General features: G+C 35.9%; 1 protein-coding gene across 1 annotated transcript in view; it reads right to left on the bottom strand.

The window, feature by feature from the left end:
* LOC126767871 (A disintegrin and metalloproteinase with thrombospondin motifs 9) overlaps positions 1–15,757 on the bottom strand; it is a 75,510-nt gene extending 59,753 nt beyond the window's left edge. Inside the window, 3 exon segments of the mRNA XM_050485571.1 lie at positions 9,733–10,751; positions 15,414–15,539; positions 15,620–15,757. Coding sequence (XP_050341528.1) covers positions 9,733–10,698 — 966 coding nt within the window. The 5' untranslated portion in view covers positions 10,699–10,751; positions 15,414–15,539; positions 15,620–15,757.
* Between the last annotated feature and the right edge of the window lie 8,698 nt (positions 15,758–24,455).

The following is a 24,455-nucleotide window of genomic DNA, read 5'->3' as shown; positions in this document are numbered from 1 at the left end:
TATTTAAAGCTTTTTTTCCAGAAGTTTTTTACAAATATTTTTTTTTCAATTCCTCAAGTTTATTTTGATAGCAAAATTACTTTTTTCTTTTTCCGTTAATTCATTTATAATTATAATGACTTTGAAATGAAGTAAAGAACGCATATATCATTGAATTTGAGTTATAGTTACGCTAACTATGTTTGCAGCCTGGCATACAGTTCTATTGCTCTTGAAAATGTAAACTTTCATCGCCTACGGGCATACGGGTGGTATGAGTAACCTTAATTTTAGCTAAATCTGGCAAGTGATAAAAGTGAAAGATATCTGCATAAACAATACAAATATTATACTTATTTTGTATTTTCATATTTTATATTAACTATTTAATCGATAAATCATTTATATATTGCTCATTAAACACATTCACAGAAATTGTCCCTTGGTGTCCTACTGCATAAGTCATTAGTTCTTGCTGATGATTAAGCTCTTACTCACACTTTAATGACCTTAACATTTGCTTATGTTTTTTAATTATATTGCTTTATATAGCCATTGGATTCCCTGAATTAATTAAAAAAATAAATCCAATGAATAAAAATGACATTTATTGTAAATTAAATGTTTTCCTTGAAATCAAACGTATTTGTCATCAACATTTTTGTCACTTTCGTAATCAGTAAACCATTTTCATCACAATGACGTATGTGGTAAGCAATTGCGTTTCAAAATTTTATTAGCTAAATGATTGCAAAAATCACAGCGTCAAAAATGCTAAATTATTTGTCACTTGAAACCGCATAGAAATTATTTCATTAGAATAATTAAACCGACGAGCAGCTTATCGCGTATTATTAGTGGAAAAAATCCTTAAAATTTTATGTTTTTGAATTTGAAAATAAATACATTCGCCATAATTCGAACTCTTGAATTGGCGAAAGAAGTCAAATTTCATAAAAATTTCTTTAAATGAATCAATCATTTAAACTTTGTAAACAGCTGCCCACTTAGAAGTCGCCGCCCGTATTTATCGCTTCAAATAAGATTTGCTCAGCCGGATTTATAACATGATGATATTGTAGAACCAAATATTGCAGACCCAACGAACCTGACTTAGAGCGCCATGAAAAACGAAGACGATTCTGAATAAGAAATTATTCCAGTTAGGAAGTTCATAAAAATAAAAAATGGTGCAGTGTCAACCAACGTATATAAATAACAACTGGCAAGTCCTACGTGAGGAAGAGTTTAGTTAGCATATATACAACGGCGTTAGACACTTCTTCTGAAGTTGGAATACCGAATTTGGATTCGAACATAAACTCCGCGCTAAAATTACTTATACGCCATGGGGAGCCTTTCTGCAGTCACCAAATCGAAACATGTAACATCCATATAACTGTGCTTACTTACAGACAGAGAAGGTCGTATGCAAAGCATTTGTGATTTATGCGCACATATCAAAAGCCAAAAGACCGAAAAGGTGGCAGCTTTGGTTTAAAAAACGTCTGCGATGAATATATTAAGCACAAAGCTCATAAATATGCATCAAATACTTTTTTGAATGTAAATGAGTGGCTGGTGAACATGCACATATTATGTACGTATTTATAAATGCTGCTGGCTAAAAGAGACATATCTTATCGCTTATGAATACTTAAGTATTGAAAAACGTAAGGGGAGATACAACAACAATTCGTATATACGTAAATATATGGATAAGTGTGCTAAGCGTGGCACTTGTCGTACGAAAAAACTCAAAACTCAGGGGCGAAATTCGTAAAAAACTGATTTCTTTTGTCTTACAAAAAGTGTGACCGTTCGCTGTAGTTTATTGTTGTTGCTGGTTGAGAGCAAACTCGTTCTGGCAGCAAATCATTCACGCCTTATGATTACTTGCTGGTTTACTCTTTAACGCCAAACTATTTTTCGTTTTTGATTGCTGTTACTTTACATTTTTTAATATGCTTTCCATATTTTATATTTTGCTTGCCTATCTGTGTCGTTCCTTGGCCTTTGAAAGCCAACACGCTGCCAGCATCTACGGCACATCTTCAAAGAATCGTGCACGAACTGCTGATAACCGATTTCAATACAAACTTAAACTCAAAAAAAAAAAAAAAACAAAAACACAACAAAGAAATTAAGAAGAAACAAATGAAATAAAAAGTAAAATCAACAACAAAATCACAATAAAACCTGTGGCCGACAAAGTATTAAATTACAACAACACTCATAATAAGATACTTAAACCTTTTGTTAATGAATTGCACGCTAATTTATTGAGTGTCATTCATGTTGTTCGGCTGCTGCCACTCCTCTTTGTGGCCGTAGCTTTTCGTGTTGTTTGCCTCCAACAACTGGATTCACGCACTAACATTACTATGTTACTGCCTAATTATCACTGTTATTATTATGTAATACACACACATTATGTCATTAACAATGTTATTATTTTAAGTTGTTACTGCGTGTGTATGTATGAGTCCATTGTTGCTGGTTGTTCGATTATTGTAATGTCGCTTAAAAGCGCGTTTGCTAATTTCTTACAAACAACTTATTAAAAAAAAATTTAAAACATTTTTCTAATAAAGAATGTATGGCAATGAATTTGACGGCCAGTGTAGCGTATGCAACGAAAACTAAACAAAATTAGTCTATCGATAAGGTACAGTGTAGCTTTGCGGCAAAATCAGCTGATAAAAGATATAGACTATTTAGGAAACTGCAGATGAAAGTCGGATATAATGACGCCCAAATAATTTTGTCAAAAAGTGAAGATTCCTTAACTTGGGTTCCCCCATAAAGCACCATAGGTGCTACTAGGTTGGCTCAGTAACACTATAGTCCGATAAAGAGGTGAAAATGCGAACCTTTGACGCACTCTAAATATGTGGCTTCCGGGCTCACAAGCCCAGCGTGTCTCCGTGATTGCTCCAGTCGAATTTTAGATTGGCCAATGTGTAACAAATTTCATCTTTATCTTACCATACTTGGCATCTGGCACTTTTATGATATTTTAATTTAAATATCTACGCAAAATTCTTATGCAAATTCAATAAAAGTTTTAGTTTTACTTCCATTCTCACATTTTTTGAGATTTAGTTTATTTTGACAAGTTTTAAAGATCAAAGTCTCCGAAGTGTGTTGTAAGTATCTAAATATAGAAGGTTCTAAAGTGAGACTTCTGGGCGAGGCTCAGTGAATTTTTATTAAATTACTTTTAAAATCATAATAACCGCAGGTGGTGATTTGTAAACTATTGTGCTTGAACCGGTTTTAAAAATTTTACAGCTGTGTAAACTAATATAATTTTGGGAAGGGTAAATTTTAGATAAATATTTTATATTTGCAATTGAAAGAAAGCCTGACTTGTCAGTTTGATCAGAACTATACCTTTCCAGTCTTAAGCTCTTCAAACTCGTATTTCCTGACCTGTGCGATATTATAGCTATTGTGTTGAAATTTGAGCAGTTCGTATTGGTACGCTTTATTTGATGAATACACAGGAGATGAGAACATCCAGGCAAAGTACTAACCCAAATTCACTACAATAAAGCTGATTCTTATAAATTTTCTGTAGATGTTTAAGCGAAATCCCGTGCATATTTTTAGTTTCTCATCCAGCCACAGAGGCGCTGTAGTAAAAGCCACGTATGATAACTTAGTGCTGTTACTTGGCCGCCTCCTTCTTCTATTTTTGCAGCAGCCTTATTTTGTTCTTTTTTCAACCATAAATACACTTATTTTAAATCCACAGTAATAAGAATCAGGAAAATATTTGTGGGTGTTGAAAACCGCATAAAAATTAATTAATTACTTTTTCACAGTGAAGCTTGCGTGCAGCATATACATAAATTTAAACAAACAGATTGCATAACCATAACTGCTTTGTGTTGTGTGTATTTTGTATATGCAAGCAATTTTTTCGATTTGCTCAACTGCCATTAAAATTCGCGAAAAAGTGCTTTTGTACAATTTCTTTAAAATTCTCTGTTGTGTCTTGACACTTCTTTTCTTTTCTCGGCATTTGTTCTTTTGCAATAAATCTATTTAAATGAAAATTAATCTCTCGTTGATTTACTTAAGCCCAAAATATTTTTGTTTCACTTTCTTAAAAATGAGCCAAAGTAATCAATCTTATCCTTTGATAAAAAAAATGATGCCAATTTTTTTTTTAAATATTTCATTTTAAATTTGATTGCATTTTTTGTGGTCAAAACGTGTTTCTTGCAAAGAATTTATTTTCGAAAATTTGCAATTTTCACTTCATTACCACTCAAAATGATGGCTGGCAAATAAAAATTCCTACAACTGAAGTGGATTAGTCAATTAAATTTATGTGCTTGAACTGATATCCAAATCTGAAAGATTGCCTTTAGTCAGCTGTGAAGAAGTGGCGTTAGAATCCCCGTTGAGCCATAAAAAATGTTTTAAAATGTGCAAGAGATGAATCACTCTTTTAAAAAGTTCTGGTGTATCTCGAGGACCACTTGCAGAGACTTGTAGAAAGAGGTAATGTGAAAAATGTATACGCTTGACTAACCCACGAGGCTTTCTGTTTCTGAAGAGGAAAACTGGCACTGATTCTAACTGACACTAAGCTTTAGTTTAAGATCTCTGGTCTGAACCCCAATAAAAAGCACACGATTTAATTTTGCCACATTTCCATTAAACTCATCATAAACGAAGTGTGTTTATGACCATTTTTTGTATGAAATTTTGAAACTGGGCCGCCAAGCTCCTCCAAAAGTGCTTGTGCTTCAAGTAAACCATAAGTTGACAGATGTAAATTTGTACAAGTCTACATCTTTTTACGTACGTTTTGCATACCAGATGACAGCAGACGTCAGCGCCGAAGCCAAAGACGTAAGCAAAAGAGTACACACACGGCGGTATAACAACAATTCTGAAAACATTTTCAAAAAGCGAAAAAGAAAGAAATTAAACAAAGAAAATGCATGTAAAACACAAAAGGGCAACTAAACGAGAGTGAGGGTCATAATAAGTAAGCGACTGCTTGAATGGCTGACGGATTTGCTGGGTGTAACTGTGGTCACGCGGCTGTTTTTTATTTCTGTTTTGTTCATGTTTTCTTTTTTGACAGAACTCTCAGACTGCCAGTAAGGCGCACTGAATTATTGTTAAACAACTGACGCAAAGGCTGTCAGCCAGAATTTTGACAGCTTATGCAAATATGAACATAACCCAACATTAATTTTGACAAGTTGCTGAGATAGTTTAAGGCCTTATAACCATTCACAAAGTTCAATTTTTATAATTATGAGTTTTTACTATTGAAACATGTTGTAAGGGATATAAATACGAGTACTTGCTGAACAACTCTACAGTAATCAAAGAGGATCAGGTACACAGAGGTTGACATTATACGATCATATCGGTCCAAATTTAGTACATGTATGTATATGTTAGTATCTAGCTAAGAAAACGAGCTCTTCATTTGGCAAAATTAATATTTTGATCATGGCAATTAGAAAGCTTTTTCTTTTAATATTAGTATTTTCTCTATGACTCTTAAGTGCGCTTTATGCCTCAAACTCGAGTGTTGTTCTTCGATTATTATTACATTACTTATTTATTTATTGTTGGTTTTTAGCAAACAAGAACCAATCATTAAAGAAGGACTCAATCTATAAGTTCTCCAATTAGAAATGAAATATTCAAAATAATATTTCGATTCATTTACATTATCTTAAAATGGCAAATAGCACTTGTAAATAAATCTGAAAATAAACAGAGACAGAATAACGCGCGAAAGTTGCAAAAAATATGAATAAAAACAGAAATTTGGTACAGAGATAAGAGTGTATGGACTGTATGAGAGGACAAGTTGACATAAGTCTAAATTTGCTTGTTTACGCTATTAGATTAATTAAAGAGCTTCAAGTGGATTGCAGATTGTCACACATGTACGCCAAAGGTTAGTTGAATACCCAAGAGATGTTTAATCATTAGCGGAATATATGGGCGATACGTATACGACAGGGTGTGCCGCCAGGCGGACGTGGCTGCGCAACAATGACCGACACCGTCGGCGACAGTAGAATTCGCGTTTGAAACGTGCTTAGCATAAGATAAATATTAATTCAGCATATACTTCTACATACATACTTACATGTACTTAATGGTATGGCTGAGCTTGCTGGAAATCATAATAAATAAATTGAAAAATTATTCCTGCTTATTTAATGTATTCATTTTAACCATAAACGTTTGGTAATAAAATTAGCAAATTTTGTTGTCATCAGATTTAAATGTTTGGCAAAATGTTTTACGTTTTTTGTTACTTAGCGGGAAATAAAATAAGGGAGTGAATGTTTGCGCTTTTGAGTCGTTTAATAAAACTTCTTGTTCAAGAATGTTAGTTTTTTCGGGTATTTTTAAAAAAATTATTTAATTATTCAGCACACGTTCTAAGCAGATTTTTGTACCACATAGTACTCGGCTCTGCTATAAAAGAGTTTATGATCGTTTTCAATCATCAATTTCCAGCTGAGCTAAAACAACAAACATTTACTTGAGTACTAACTATCAGCAGAAGAGTCCAAAGAAATAAAGTCAGCAACTCCTTAGCAACGCATTATGATTTATAAATTTGAAGACAAGCACGCTTTTGGAAATATAATCAACAACAGCACTTCCTCATCGCTTTTTGTGCAAATAAAATATATAATATATATAATAAAATAAAATTTAAATTTGCTTTTAGCGAAGAATATTGTACAAGTATATGCGTTTCAAGAAACCAGATTCGGAAAAAGAGAACTTAGAATTGAAACAAAATGTTTGAATGCAGCTAAGTATTAAAAAATAAATAAATTATACATAATATAAAGTGCAAATAAAATCAATTTCAAACCAAAAAGAAAAACCACTAATGGCACAGTGGGGCTGCCCAGATAAATGCGGTGCAAATTGTTAGTATCAAGTAAGCAAAATGTTTAAAGAACATGTGGAGAAAGAATATTCGGAAGTAAGGCAGTTAAAAGTGAAGTGAAGAACCAAAGTCAACAGAATACCTACTTTTAATCGGCATACGAAAAGAAATAATTGATGAGATAAGTATTATGCAATGAAAGCTGAGGCTTGGTCTTACAGCCACACAGTGTTTTAGATCGAAAAAGAGATATTTCAAACTTAGTCGTCAAGTTTCTCATAATTGCAGTTTCCATAAAATCTGACTGTAACCAAATTGAATAAACCCCATTCCAAAACGGTCGGACGAAATAACACAAAACATATTTCTTAATTACACTTATACGGAAACATAACCCCTAATTTGATATGAGAATTTATGTGTCTGTACTTATTTAGTTTTTTTTTTTGCGGAAATCTCGAAATAACAATTTCAAAGTGCACATATAAATTCTTCAAAGCAAGATTCATGAATGTTTTTATGGCGAAAAATCATTAGTGGCGACTTACATTTAATTAAGTGCCGAATAAAGTGATACAAACAGGCGCATGCGCAACAAACTGTCGGCGACGTCGACACAGATGGCAACCACTTGGGCAACGCCAACGCTGATGAGCGATCGAATGTTGTCTTCCTAGTTAAGTCTAAATATGAATTAACGTCGATTAATCTCAACGATAGTGAGTGGATTAAGTCCACACCCACATGAAAGGCAACGGAGTAAAAATTATTAATAATTTATGTGACTTAATATTAGGAAATAATATAAAAACATCAAATTTATTTTCATATATTTTATAAAGCGATAAGTGTACTAAGAAGTTGCAACTTTGCAATTAAGAAGTGTGACTCTTGGATTTTTCTTCAAGTTGGCTTTAATAAAAGTTTAATAAAAATATTAGGTTTTTTAAGTGTTCAAAATTCTCATCGAAAATTCACCAATTTCAATATTTTTTACAATTACCAGCAGCACATGCAACAGCAGCAAACAGGTGTATGCAAAAACATTTAATGCCAACAACAACAACAACAACAACAACGCTATAATCGTACACAGCAAGTATGCATGCTATCGCGAATATTTCGCATAATGAAAACCTTTGAAATAAAGTAACAGTTAAGTCAACAACAACGAAAAAGTACAACAACAATAACAATGACAACCGACAAGTATGCAAAAATAATGCAAAATCAACACAAAAAATTAAAAGCAAAACAAAAACTTAGAAACACATTAAGGCATGCAAATAAACTGTATGTGTGTGTGTATGTGTGTATAAATATATATACATATATATATACCGGCATTAACATTTGCCAAACTAACTAACCTAACAAACAGGGAAAATAAAGCAACAGACAGCAATTGTAATGCTAATCGCTCCCTAAGCGGCGGCGGCGACAGCAGCAACCACAACAACTACAACAATTCAAAAGAGCAAATTTGCAAATTTGAGCCATGTGCACTTTTTTGCTTTAACACTGTTTTTTCAAGTTTTTTTAAGGTTGAGGAATCGATACAAACAACAATTTTGGTGATTCGAAAAAATATAGCAAAACTTTATCAATTGGTTATATCGGAGTATGTATTGTATGTATTTTGGTCGCTATTAGAGGCTGCCTTAATTCCTTAATTATTTATAATATACCTGCAAGCATGAGTTCGAGTCGATGTAGTATTGAGCTTGTGATGTGCAAATCATATCTTTATATACATACCTATATACATATGTACATACATAGGAGCTCTCAACGGGTTAGGGGTATCAATGTCCTCACACTTGGGGTCAATTCGTCACGCCATACACGCGAGCTACACTGCCGCACTCGGCTTTATATGTTCCTACTCGTGCATATGTACACATGCACAGACATTCCTCTATTCAAACATGAAACGCTCTATAATTCATTTATTTCGCGCGCACTGAAGCATTTTCAGATTTATGGGTATTTCGATATAGCAGCGTGCATAAAATGAAAATAAAAGCGGAAAGCAGTGGGAAAAAAACAAAACATTTCAGAACAAACAAATTAAATAAGGAAGTGTACATAGAGCGCAACCGATGCTTTTCAAACCCAACGCACATCATAACAATTTGTATGATCTTGAAATAAATTATGTTTTTGAGTGTTTTGAAGCCGTTGAGCTTGCTTATTTTAAGATTGTTATTTTTGCTATTTGTCAACTTTGTATAAAGAGTAACCGTTCCTAATCACCTTTTCTTAGAGAGTGGAAACCCGAAAAACACCGTAAATAAATGCAGATGAACAACATATGGTTGTAATCCTAAAATGGATATATCTCCGATATCTCTGTAGCACCTTTCATGTGTAAATCGGAACCAACTGCTATAAAGTTGGTGGTGAGTGGTTTATGGGTATAAAAAGTGCAAAAACCAATCGAATCAAATTAAATGGATTTTAAGCAATGCGTCGCATGTGTCCGAAGACGATAAAAACACCAATAAAAGCACAAAAGCAATAACGATAACATGAGTAGATGGGCCAGAAGCATTGAAAATATGTATAGCCGGTATATCGGCGAATATATATATGTACATACATATATATACAGGGCATACACTTTTTAAAATGCAAGTTACACTGCACTACAACGAAGCATACTGAGAAATAATTTTTTATGGATTCGATGTGCCAGGTTAGATTAATCGAGAGCACCATCTCACGGTACTCGCTAATCGCTACAAATTATAATTTCAATTTAATTACTCGATTTTTTGGAAACTATTCAGATATTTAAATCACAGATAAAGAGATAAGGTTTTTAATAAAAAAACTTAAAAGGACTATCTTACCTGTTTCTCAACCAGTGGACGCGTGTAGATGAACTCCTTGCGCGGTGAATACAACTCAGGCGGATAGCCTTTAAAGGAATACCGCAACACACTTTCATCAGCGGACTCACCAGTGGTGAGCGTCTCTATGGTACAACCTCCCGTAGTGCCATAGTCTGTGAATGCAACAGATTGGTACAACGGTTCACCGATGCTGTACGCAGGACAGGTTGAAGTGGTTGACGAGCAAATGGACGCATTGGAGGCGCTGAGCTTCAAAGAGCTCGAATTTTGCTGGGCGCTGTAGCGCTGTTGCAGTTTTTGTTGTTGCTGTTGCTGTTGTTGATTTTGTTGACGCTGCTGTCGCAACAGCTTTAATGTTGCGTGCGAATTACACCGGTGGCTGCGATTCAACTGATGCACATGACTATCATAGGAGGCAAACGAAGTAGTGTAGTCGAGTTTCGAACGAGTCACTTCGGCACTGCCATTCAATACCTCTGCATCGGCGCTATCCAAGTCATAGTCAGCATAGTCAGTGTCATTGTCATCGTAAATGCCGCTCTCAACTGTTTCGCACAAGCATTGCGCGTCGTTATTGTTGTACGTTGCATTATTGCAAGCGTTGGCAGTTCCAACGCTTTCGGCAGTATTCACTTTCCCATCACCGGTGTCTGTATCAGCTGTTGCAGCTGCGAGCAAACGCTCACACTCTGCAGCAACTGCTGCGATAGCAGCGACATCGCCATCAGCGTCATACCAATCACTGGCGCTTTGCTTGTACGGCACATCTCCAGTCGCCATGCAGGCTGGCAACGCCTCCTCGGTGACACTCTGAGCCGGGTGAACGGGCGCTGGTGGGGTCTCTGCTGCAGCAGCGGTGCTACGTTCGGGCGTTGTTGTTATTGCGGTCGCGCCACTCCCATTATTATTAATTTCACTATCGTTATTATTATTATTGTTGTTGTTGGCAGTCATCATGCCCATTTTCGGCGAACACTCAATTGACTCAACTATAGCGGCTTGCGAATTTTAGCTTCCTACATACAGTAAATAAATGCTTTTAATTAAATTTATTTAAATTTCATTTTATTTCTCTTTAGCAAAACTCCAAGCTTTGCGCTACATGCGAAATTCGCAGGAAAGGTAATGCAAAAAATCGCTTAAATTTAAAACACTGTGAATATTCAAAAAAAAAAAAAAACAAAGCGCTTGAATAGCATAGACGGTTAATTGAATTCGGGTGGCGCGCGGCGTTACGGCGCTTTGGTTGCGGCGCGCGGGGCGCAAGTTGGTTCGCTCGTTTCGCCGCTTTGCGTTTATTTGCCTTCCCAAATGTCACGTTTCAGCGAAATTATAGCTTTAGTTGTTGTACGTTACAGCTTTATATTCGATTTCGCTGTTAGCTAACTTTTCAGCGTGCCGCCTGCCGCTTGCCGCTTGGCTCTTTGCGAATTTTCGTTTTTGGTTTATCTGCCGTTCTACTCATTGCCGCGTTTGCTGTGCCAGCAGATTTTTTACCTAACCTTTTTGCAGTGACCACACACACACAACGCGTGCACGAAGTGAGATCGTATAGGAACTCACGCCACCGAAACAGTTTGTATTCACCATAAATGCTACCTCAAGACAAGGCGCAGCCCCTCTTAGCACCGTTATCACACGCGCTCCAACTTCGGGGTTCCTTAAAGCCCCTACAATTGCATATTTGCACATGTGGTTGTAGATCGGCTTGATTGAGTGATTGTTTGCTACCACTTTGTGAGTGTTTCGCTAACTGTTGCGAGTCATTGCCGTGTGACTGCGGGTTGAATTGGCAAACACACAACCGGCAATATCGGTGGCGATAAGCGAGTCACAGCAGCGGTTGCTGTTTGCCAAACCTAATATTTGTATGCTTTTAATGTTTTTGCACGCGTTTGACTTGATTACAGATACCGGCTCGTCCGTAGTTATCACACTATCGCTAGCTGCAGATCGCTTTTGGGATGACGCACGTAGTGTATTTGCATGCTAACACGTACGCGCGCTTGTGTGTGTGTGTGTGTGTGTGTGTGCGTTTTAGAATCTGCGCTCCTCAACGCTGGCCGTCATTATCATAGCTTACAGTTAGTTGGCGGGCTTTTCATTTTGTTTATTTATATTTCATCATCAGCTTTTCATATTTCTCAGCTGTTCGTTTGCCAGTCTGCTGCCCACACTTCGCTTAGTATTTTCATATTTTTGCTTTTTCTATTCACTTTTTATTCTTTTCAGTTTAGCTCATTGTAGTTAATGTTTGTTTAATACTTAAACGTTTTTGTTCTGCGACAATGACTTTGAATCAACATAATTTGCAATGTTTAATCTACTGATAATAACGTTGAACTTGCTACATACGCACTCGACTTCGAATAGATAGTGAGATTGGCCCATATACAACTTAGTTAGGCGAATACTCTCCATATATGTATATTCTTTTACATAGAAATTTATGTACTTTTGATTCTTACATTTGATCATGTGCTTGATTGAGTCCCAGCAATTTTTTTAGGTTGATGAATTGCTTCTTAGCCGATTAGATGATGATCAAGGATATTAAGTTCCAAAGTCAAATTTGTAGCGAAAGTTCGGCATTCAATATAATGTACTGTTATATAGTATAATATTATTCAAGTATAATAAAAATCAGTAAAAGTTAAGGTTTGAAGAAAGTTTTTAAACACCACGTAAGAAAACTCTCGAAATCAAACTTTAATTAACTATAATATTGGTGACCATTTTGAAATGTTCTAAAGTTGAAGCGGTCGTATTTTGTGGGCAACATCAAAACTTTTTTGAAATAAAATAAAAAATTTAATTATTGCTGTAATGCATTAACACATTAGCATTCATTAGCCCTAGTTCCAATCTCACTAGTTGGGATATACATATATTCTTGCGGAATGTAAATCTCGACAAAAATATGCCAATTTCTTTTACTGTGGGGAAAATTGACCATCGAAGAAGAAAACATGCAACCTCAAGCACATAACCAGACACAACAACTCGTAAGCCAACAACAACACAGTTACAACCTCAAATTCAACAATCGAAATAAAGTGTGCATCAGCAAATTTTTACGCTTAATACTTATAATTGTTTTTAAGACGAAAATCACTTGAAACAAAAGTCAGTACTAATTTCAGTAATAGTAGGTCATTATACTTGAATATTTTATTCTCTCGATATTTGTTTATCCAATAATTTATTAGAATATATCCGTTATTATTTGGCTCCCGAGGGTTGAAACTTATTTTAACTAATATTCCCTTGCTAAAACTCAAATGAAACACAGTTTAACACAAAATATGTGCACACGAGTCTTGAACGTTAAATTATTTGCTGGCAATTGAAACGAAACATGAAGTCAAAAAATGAAAATATATTCACAAAAGATTTTGAGATTATTAAATCTTAATTTTTTGCCCGTAGCTCGATACAGCTATGATTAATGTCGCTATGATTAATGTTTTTTTTATTTTTCAACATTTCTTTTAACTTTTGGTTTGTTTGGCATACTCTGTTAAGCTTTTTAGTATTTCAATGAAATTAATTCCCGAAGATATAATGTAGATCTGTAGTATATTTATTTTGATATTTCATTGAAACTTTATCATGTTCAGAACACTGTGCAGCAATAAAAGCTAGTAACAAGCAATTCGGTACGCAAGAGCAAAGCGGTCGGCAACAGCTTGAAAAATATGCTACACACTGTAGCCAGAAAACATTCTCAATACAAATGATTTATTTATTTTAAGACGGCAGCCTTAGTTATTGCACTTTATATTTCCAAAACAAATATTTAATTCAAATGTTTTATATTTTCTTATGTTTTCTTTTTCTTTCGCTTTACACTTCCAGCGCTCGATTCACTCGTATTTAATACTTTTCACAACAAACACTGTTTTATTATTTCGCTGCCACACACACATTTCTCAGAGAATAATTTTATAATATTGCTGTATAACAAATGGTGATTTCTGTGCGCTTTCGTTTGAACTCAACTTCCAATTCGCAAATCCAACAGGAAGCGATTGACAGTCGAACGCATAGAACACGTTATTTCCTTTTTTTTTTGCGTGCGTACAAACACACAATCACGCACACATGTATATTTATTGCCGTTGATAAAAACTTTAAAATTATTATGAAATAAAACAAACGTTTCGATATTGAAAATACAATTTGCTAAATATATAATTAATTGAAATAGAAGCGAAAAAACGTTGAGGACGCACTCGTTACCGCCACAGCGAACGCTAACCATCTAAAACCAGTACACCGTAGTCTCTGAGGCGCGCCGCGCAAAAAAGTCAACTTTTAAAACTCTCTGGCAAACAGACAACAGACACACAACGTTGTCGTCGCCAAAGCAGCGCCGGCCGTGCCGCGCCGCGCCGCTAGGCAAGCGAAACGACCGCGCGCGAACCAGCCGCTCACTCTCATCAGCATTGTCGCTGCAGCGCCGTCCACAGCAGCCATGCGGTTGACTTCTATGTAATTTACTATGCTTCTCAGCAACTAACAAAAGCAAAAGCATGAAATAAAGGCAATGGTAGGCGTATGTACATACACATATGTATACATACTATAGCGTTCACAGCCAAGCAAAGAGCCAAAGAGCCAGCGCCGAGTGATCCAAACGAACATCCAAATTTTCGAAATATTATTTCTCGCTACTGTTTTGCTGGCCTATTTTGTTTGGCATTAAAGTCAGCCAAAGTTCTTTAGGACGCATACGCTTCAGCCGGCGGCTAGCGGCCAGCGCTTGCTTAGCTAAGTTTTCTGGCCACGGGACCCGTCACAACGCTGTGGCCTTTAATGTTCACATTCTGTGATGCACATGTATGCGTGTAGGCAAATGTTTTGTACTCGTGCAATACCGTGGGGGGTATGACATGGGATTCCAATTTCATTTTCATCTTTTTATACCCGCGCACAGCACTATTCCGTCTAACAGTTGTACGTAAGAGTCTTAAGTAAACGAAATAATTGGATTTCGTAAGGTCTATATTTTAGACCATACACCGGTCAATTCATTGAATAATTCAGATGCAACATTAACTACTGAGGCGGGAATAAGAATACTGAGATCTCTCATGCTATGGCAATAACAATTCCCCTATTCCAGTTAGCGGTATTTTAATGCCTTTTCTTACGATTTCAGTTTAGAAAGAAAATGTTTAGCGATTGTAATAAAGTGACTTGGGCTTGGCTCTGCCATAGACCTCTCAGCCGTCGATAGTAGGGAATATATAGTACATAGATCTGATATTTCTTATTACAAGATATATTTATAAAGATCGCGCGTTTCATTCGCTCTTCACCTTCCTTATTTTCTGTTCAAAATCATACGATTTATTTGTTGGTGTTATTTTCTCGATTTGTCAAGAAAGTTCGCCGAATTTTTCATATGAAAATTAATGCGAACAATATTTTGCATTTGCACGCTTTGCTGGCACCGGATTTCTTAACCCTTAACTAGTTGTTCATTAAACGATATGCGGCCTTTCCAAGGTCATTCAAACTAATAAATGAAAATAAATAAATGCATAGGTAAATTCGAAAAGGTGCGATCTGTCAACGTATTTATTTCAAAACATAAATTAGTTTTAAACTTTTAACCCGGCCACGATAACACTAGAAAATAGTTAATTCACTATAGGCCACATAATACTTACATATTTATACTATAGTACAGGTATATTGCACTATATTTCTAAACCCGTCTTCGTTATATCTTCGCTCTACCAATGTATTGTTGCTCTCCACAGCCAAGCAATAAAGGAGGATAAGCAACCGGATCACTGCGATCAGTTTATGTAAAATATAGAATCAGAATTTAAATTGTCTGACGCCAGTTCAAAAGCAATTAGTCAAAGTTTACCTCTCGGGAGTATCACACCTGTATGTCAATGAGTTAATAAGTCCCAGCAGAAGGTTAAAACTGCCTAAGCCAGCATTTCTCGATTTTTACAAGTTTAGTACGACAAAATATTTCACCCAACGACTGACAGTATGCTCATGAAATACATATGTAAGTACGTAAATCAGTTCCAAGCCCACGTTCTTTGCGTACTGGCAAGTCAGCAGATATTCATACAAGCTCACAAACCAGACTTAAAACATACACACACATATATATATGTATGTATCGCACCACATGAGTTTGCTGTTATTTGAGTTGAAACACGTGTGAGAGAAGTGAGAGAGAGCACCGCATCGATAGTATTTGAAGTACGAAAAATTAGCAAGGGTTTATTGAAACAAAAATTTGTTCGCAAATGTTTCTATGCATTCTTATGCTCTGCGATCGACGCAATGTGCCGCTCTAAGCTCTGAGCGCGCTTCAAATCGCTCTCTTGGCAGAGCTGCGCAGCTCAACGTTCGCACCTACTTTCTTGCTTTAAGCCGCGCTTAATCGGCTTGGCTTTCAAACGGTGTTCTCCGCATTCCCCAGCGGCATATTTTCAGCATAAACATTTTGATTTTCTAAGCGTTAGTGGCGATGTGGTGCTTCGTTCAATTTTCACACGCGTTCTCACCTCAACTCTTCGAAGCCAATAACTTTTTCTTCTCAATTCCACACACCTTTTATTTGTTGCAATTTCCTAAATAATTATTTTTAATCATTCAACAGATATTCGCGTGTGGTGCCGCATTTTGTAGTAGGCTTTTGTTCTCTTCATTGTTTTCACTACCGATCGTATCTGCCGCATTTTGTTATTATTGTTGTTGTTGGTTTGGCTTTGTTTGATGACTTTGCTTATAAAGTTGGGTGGTTAATGAAGCTCGAAATCATCATTTATCACTTTCGGTATATTCACATCACATCAGAATGTTTCAATTTTTATTCTTGATTCGCGTGAAATCTGCGAGATAATTTCTAAAAGCTGTTTTCGTTACTCTGCATGCGATCCATCTGTTTGTGTGTGTGTATATTCGAGAATGAGCTTATCAGTCCTGTTAAGTAATTTTAGTTAAAGTGTTACGTGCGTACATGAATATACATATGTATTTATATATGCATTTGCAATGGATGTATGTACTATGTATGTAACGGTGTTGGCTTAACGCCAGGGCATTGGCTTTTGTTCGCATTGTGTTGGTATGAGTGCACGAGCAAATTTTAATCAACTTCCTTGTGATATACCTATGTATGGTATAAGTAATGCTTAGAGTATTCTCAACATCTAAAAGTACCTCTTCTAAGCACATATACAGGGTTTGTTCGGAAAGTAATAGGAATGATTTTCTTCCGCCGCGACTTTACTTCGGAGCGTGCGCGCACCGAACGAATTCGGTAGAGTGCGTTCCTAGCTAACGAATAAGCGGCTGGTCAGTTGTCTCCGATCACCTGGATAGTCAGGACAAACATTTTCGCTCGACGTGTTTCTGTGAGTGGTGCAAGCCGAAAATGTAGCTTTCGTTAGAGCAGAGGAACGCGATTAAATTCTGTGAGAAACTCGGTAAATCTGCGACAGAGACTTATTCATTTTGCTTTAGCAAGAAGTGGTGTATTTGGGTGGCCATGCCTTTTTGAAAGTTTGGAAATAATTGTTACGTTTGTTTCAATAATATTTTTTTAAATCGACTCAGTCCTATTTCTTTCCGAACAAACCTTGTGCATAAAACAACAATCAGCTGATTCGTCAGCTAATAAACCCAATAGTTAGTGGTCAGATGAGTGTATTTCAGATACATCAGTAAGCTTAACTAAGGAATAGCGGTCAACTGTGTGAATGGTTTTGCAGTTCTTAGTCCAACCTGAGGGGACTTAAATTGATTCTTCTCTTCTGAAACTCTTGCAACATCTATTCTCACTCTTTTCACATTTTCGGGGCATTTAAAATGACATTTAAGCTCTGACTCACTTCGACTACATAAAATTCGACTCTGTCCGAAGTTAGCCGCTTCCTTACTTCATTTTAATTTGGCTCATCGCTTAACCCAAGGTTTTGTTTACACACACAAACAAATACACGGACATACAGCTAAATTTCGCACACTTGTACACACATACATATGGTACATTACTATAATTATCTGCACGCATTTATAGATTTCTTATCTTCACCAGCGCCGTCCTTTGTAGGTTATATGGTTTTGCTTCAAGCACAATCTCCCGCCGCATCCGCCTCACTTTTCAAAATTTGCCAAAATAAGCCAAAAGCAAAAGTAGCTAAAATTTTACCGGGTGCATATGACCCTCCTTTATGGGTTTGTTTCCTCGAAATGGTTCATAACTAGTTGCGTGTATGTACGAAATGTGGCCTACTTTTCGCTCGTAAAGAATATGCCACACACGTAAAAGCTTTAACAAAATTTGGGTCCGACTAAAATATTAAAGAATCCTACGAACTGTCTGTGAGTTTGTATGTGTAAGTCCACCATTCAGTCCGCTGATTGCGGTATTTGTTTGTGTAGCGACTCGGTTGTTATGGTTTTGTCGCAGATGCGACGATAAGCGCTTATTACTTCTGTGAAGATGAGAGATCAAAGCAATTCGAAAGTATATTTTTCGAATGTTTTAATAGAAAAATTAGCTTCGGCTTCTTCTTTAGCTACAGCTATGATTTCAAGTATGGCTTGTGCTAAAAAAGAATAATTATTTTTCATATAAAGTTTTCCTAAATATTGACCTAGTCGCTACTGATTATCTTTCAGCTGAACTTGACCTCGTCTTCGAATGCTGTAAGACCTCGGCATCTTCTGCGAACTGCGATGGGAATCGACGTCGATTTCACACGCTGTGCTTGAAATTATTGCGTAGATTTGCGTCACGAAAAGGTGAAACGTCGATTAGGAAGACCCCCAAATTGTCGTGAAATGTTGATGCACAGACACACATGCAACACATGATATTAAAACTTTTATATTACAGATGAGTTGCTCGACTTCTACATTAATTAAAATACGGTATTGACCGAGTTTCCAGATACTTTGCAATCGTTTATCAACCGGTGTATTTGTATATTATGATTGGAATAAAATTTTCAGCAACGAGTCTCATTATACACATGAATATACGATGCCATTGCACCATTTATTAATTGCGCTTATTGGCCAAAATGAGTTCTTGAGATTTCTATTTTTTTTAAACAAATCATGCAACGAGTGCTTGCGAATTCACCGCATTTTATTAAAATAAACTCGAAATCATTTCATTTACATAAGTCAGCATTCAGTAAATAAACAATGAACAGATGCAGAATATATGAAATTTTAGAAACTAATCGAAAAAGATATCTACGGAAAACGGTCAAGAACGGATGAACGCGAGCAACATGTGGAGAAAATATTGGCTCACGCTCCTAATACTTGAGAGCTGGTGAGTTAATAAATCATGTATAGGGTACACAATAGTGATGGTCATGAGAGTTTAGAGACGACTACTTGTGCTCTTTAACAACGGGAAAAATGTTTAGATCAATGCGTTATTCGGATCAATTATAAATATATTGCAATATCACTCTTTTTTTTGTTCTTGGAAGATATTGCGGTTATAATGTTTCTCTAAATTCTGTCAATGATTTTTTATTTAAACCGTTTTGCTAGGAGTAGACCTACCATTAGGCTTGTCGAGCTGAGGAAGCAATAACGTGCTTCTCCTCCTCCAATACATCTTTTGGCATTTCTTCTTCCTTGGCTTGCTAATACATCTAATATAGCATGCTGCTGACTTTACCGTATCCATTCACTATGTATATGGTATGTGTTTTCCAGAGCGAACATGCAAGTTTACGTATACATGTATGTAAACATGTGTTCTATTTTCATTTTTATTGGGAATGTGCGGCGGCAAGCATTTGACACGCGCCAATGATCAAAAAGCGAAAAAGCAGCAATAGCCGATATCTGACAGCCGACAGCACGCTCTTGACCAACAACTATAGGGTAAGAAATCGAGAGGAAAAGCACAGATGTACAAAAATAACGCATCAATTCAGATTGAAAAGATAGCGTTCAGTTCGTATTGGCTTATTCGTAAAGACATACATATGTAAGCTTACTCCAAGAAATGATCTGAAGCAGAAGTGCACACCCAAGACACATGCCAAAGCGGATCTGCCGGCAACTTGAGGCTCAAGTGAGCAAAAGCCAGCGATTAAGTAATAACAATTATGTGCGCACTCATATGTAAGAATGTATGTATATATTGAAAGAAGTAAATATTAGCTCATAAATAGGAGACGAAACCCAAGCATGCGTGCAACCATTGAATGGCAGTCAATTAATAAGTTAGTTTGGTTGGCGGGTGCGTATGTGCAAAATCAAAAGTGGCATGCGATAAAAGCGGTACTTTTTACGAGCGTCTGAATCTATAATGCTTGCTCGCTAATTGATATTGAAGATTTAATTCTATGCTGATATCTACAATGTTGCAGCGTATAACTTGAAGCCGAGCGCCTTCACCGCCGCGTGCATAGTCTAGCTCATGGCAGCAGCATGAGCAATCCATATTTGATTTGAAAATAATTGAACACCCAAACCGGCTGACGACCGGTCATGGCGAAACGTCTCATAGCCACTAACGCCCAGGCGCCTGATTCTAGAATAGAAAATATACTGCCCACCAACAACTACAACCACCCAACATCTCACAGAGCAACTGCTTACGACGAGGTTATAAGTATTTATTTCATTTAGTTGCATGCACAAATACGCACATACATACAACCCTATTTAGTGCCGCAATACTATGTGAGTATGTGTGTACACAAAATTAGTTTATGACTTTCCGACGCGTCAAGGCACCACGTTTTGGGTGACGCCGGTGGGGAGTGCCTAGTGTACGCGCGTAAATCATCAATTAACAAATTGCAGCCACGCATACCGATGGTATTGCGTATGCCACACAAGTGGTCGCAGCACAACCATGCTAGCCAACAAGCAGATGCCCATTGAAGTATCATAATTTTAAGTTTTTTTTTATTTCGCTTATTTTTAGTGGTGTCCAAGAGCGGCCATGGCTCCGCTGAGGTCATAAAACATGCTTAGCTGTATGTGCTTTAGCTTAGATGCAGCGCTCAATATAGTTAGACACCACCAAAATTCGTTCAATTAACAGAAACAGTAAATGCCATAAATTGGGAGGATTTTAGTCACTCGTTACTTCTTAGATACTCGTTACTTACACTTCTTCATTTGAGAGATACTGCATACAGTACAAATCGAAACGTTTAGTACATGAGTTTAATTCCCAGTTCTTATTTTTTGACACAAGGCACATCATTCAAATCATTCATTTGTCCCCGTTAGCCTACTAGACAAATTCTTTCCACTAAGGGCCAAGCACTTTTTGCCACCAGTAAGCCTCTTGCAAAAACCCATCACTCGAGTAATTTTGAAACATCACGAGCAGAGGCATTTATCTAATTTCCTTTAATGTGACAATTAATACGCTTTGACATGCAAATATTTCCACTAACTATTTCAAATTAGGATATGATAAACTAATAGAAGATTAGGAATAGAACAACAACTGGCCATATTCATATTACATGAACTTATCCTTACCAAAAACTGAGAAACTAGTTAGCGTATACACAGATATGTAGATTGACAGGCAGCCAGATCTACGACAAATTAAAACCTTCGAATAAACTTTATATACCCTGTCCTGGGTATAGAAAGTGTATATTCTTTACTTTCAGTTTTTATTATTTCTTATGATTTTTTTTATTATTGCCTCTCGAGAACACCATTCAATTTTTTGAAAAAGATTGGAAAAATGTAAGGCACCCCAGAAAATATTGCATATTTTTTATATTTTAATAAAAGCAGCTCTTTTAGGGAAACTTATTCTACAATGTTTATTTTTGCTGTAGCCGTGGGACAACTCTTAGTGAAGTTCTCAATCTATTTGATCACGGTGAGCACCGTATGGCTTTGCATCAACAAACCAAAACTCCCATACAGCATTTCCTTTAAAAATGTAAACATGTTTATGATTCCTGGTTTTATTTATATTTACAAATAATTTATCCTCAAAATTTTCAATATAAAATGCTGAAATTTGTATTGCGCACACACACAACAATTTTTGATATTTATTTCCGGCATGCAGCTTCTTCCATTCGAGCATTTTTCAATATTCCATAATATTTTAAATATCTTTTATGCTCTAAATTGGAGAGAAGATAGAACTTTTGCTTCGCTTAAAGAAATTTGTATCGAATTTTTCAATTTATATCTCTTCAAATAAGTTTCTAGCTACTGATTTTCAGGGGGGTTGAAATCGTTGTCTTATAACATACCTACTCTTTTCTAATCGAGTCATCAAATCTGTCTACAAGTTTGATATGCATATGTACATTATGTATAGTACATATATACTATTAGAGCTTGCTATCCCTCTCATTAAAACCATCGTCTGAAAACGAAAAAAAAAACAAATAAATCACGCCGAAAATGCATGTCGAATGTTCAATGGATGTGCCTGCAACTTGGGCTATCCCACGACATATTCTCAAATTTGAACATGTAAATATTATATGCCAATAAAACTTTGTGCACTATACACATATATTACCCATATTATATATACTCATATGTACATATGTATGCATGTACAGAAATATTGTATTTTGTTACATAAATGTATGGCTACCTTGGTTCGTCAGTAGCATGTCAATATTGGTCTGCTTCGAAATTGCTTAGGAGCCGCAGCTAAATTGCATAAAAATAAGAATATCGTGCATTTTTTGCAATTGTGCAGTTATGGCTTTGCTTTTTTTTCGTTGTTTTTTCGTTTCTTCGCTAGGCTCAGCACTAAATTACGCCAATTGTTTGCGGTCATTTGGTTTTGATTCAGTGTGATGTTTTGATTGTGTTTTGATTACGTTTTCAATTATTCATTTCTTGATTTGAATATGAATTTAGCCAACAAGCCCGCTTGACAGCCTGTCATATTTATTTCTTGCTAATAATCAATGGAATGCATGTGCACAACTCTAACATGCAATGGTGTATGTATGTGAGTATACTTGTATGTTTGTGTATGTGTGTGTCTGAATTTGCAATGCATGTTAGCAACGAATTTGTTTGAATGGGAAAATATTTTTGAATGTAAACGCATGCATGTACTTACTTATGCTCATACAAAATGCATATCAATGTCACTTGCTTAGAATTACATTTGTGGAAGCCGTCATCTAAGGATTGGGTAACTTGAACAAGCTTAATAATCGAAGGCGTTGCAAATTACATAAACTAAAAATATAATAAAATATATTTCATTTGATTCCCCAAGTTCTTTCAGCACACATTTTGTTGAGATGTTAATTTTGATATAAATATACTATATATGTAAATAATACATAATACAGTTCAAAGAGGATCTGGGGAAAATTTAATAAAAAGGATTGAACTGATTCGAAAGCAGAATAATGCAAGAATACATTTTTCGTAACGGCGCACAGTGGTGCCGCTTCATACAATCCGCGGCAAAAAATAGAAGGAATCGAGGTAGGGCTTTGAAATTTGGCACACATCTCTCATATTTCTACAGTGTAATATTTTGTAAATATAAGCTTGTCCAGAAAAAATGAAGGAAATCAGCCCACAATTACGCCCATCTCCCATATAATATAATCACAAAAGTTTATTATATTTTCGCTGTTATCACAGCTAGTTGTAGTAGATTAAAATGCTAATTACTCATGAATTGGCAGCTAATGGCAGCTGATTTTTTTTTCTATCGATTAAGGAGATTTTAAAGTTTATTTTGGGTAAGTGGCTAACCTGCGCGCTCCTGCGCACAATAGTTATATTCTGTTGAAGTTGTGAAATATATGATTTTTTTGGACCATGAAAAAACATCATATTAAAAAAAATCTTGAAAAAGAAAGTATACATTTGATGATGTAAATCACATCTATAACATTGGTTTTAATAAATAGAAACTTTACAATTGGTATTTTATAGTTAACTTTTGAGTTTTAACCTTTGCAATATTCATCACATTTTTCTGAGTAACTTTGCGTTGATACTTTGTTGGACTTTGAAGCTCTCCCAACAAAAAACCATTGAATATATCAAGCCCAAGTATTCGGACAATGTTATTTGATTAGTTCTTAGCTTAAATTGAAAAGATGGTACAAATTTGGAATGATAAAAAAATCCTTTTTTTCCGCTCTGGCACCACTGTGCGGCGTCTTCTCACGACGACCACAACTGTCTGATAGCAACCTCAGTGAATCTTTAAACCGAATGGGAAGAGACAATCGATAGTTATCATATCTCACACAAAAGTTCCTCGCGTCATGCATGATGACATTTCCCTTCCATTTGTTACCTAAAAAACCAGTAACAAAATGTTCCTTAACTCTTAACGCTCCCTTTCATATTTCGTTAATTTTATTTAACCGTACATATGTATACATTACACAGGTTCTTCACACTTGCAGTTTCATAAATCAGCAGCTTCACATTGATTTTAATCACTGTCAATCGCCGTAACTTTATTGACAAAGCTTCTAACGTCACGCATGCGCGCTGAATAGTTCAAAAGGAATGCTTCTTACAAATGAGCGTGTCTATACAAAGAGGTGAATTAAAAAATGCGAATAATGTTTTAAACCAGACAGAAAACACCAACTATTTCGCGCAAGAAATCAGAATTTACTGAAAGTGTCAATTTTATAGAGAATGGCAGGCGAAACGAATTCTCAGCGACAAAACGAGCTGAAAACTAAAAAAAATACAAAATGAAAATATAA

The sequence above is a fragment of the Bactrocera neohumeralis genome, chromosome 2 (genome assembly GCF_024586455.1).
Source record: "Bactrocera neohumeralis isolate Rockhampton chromosome 2, APGP_CSIRO_Bneo_wtdbg2-racon-allhic-juicebox.fasta_v2, whole genome shotgun sequence".
In the NCBI taxonomy this organism is placed as follows: domain Eukaryota; kingdom Metazoa; phylum Arthropoda; class Insecta; order Diptera; family Tephritidae; genus Bactrocera; species Bactrocera neohumeralis.
This window is presented reverse-complemented; position numbering and strand designations above follow the sequence as displayed.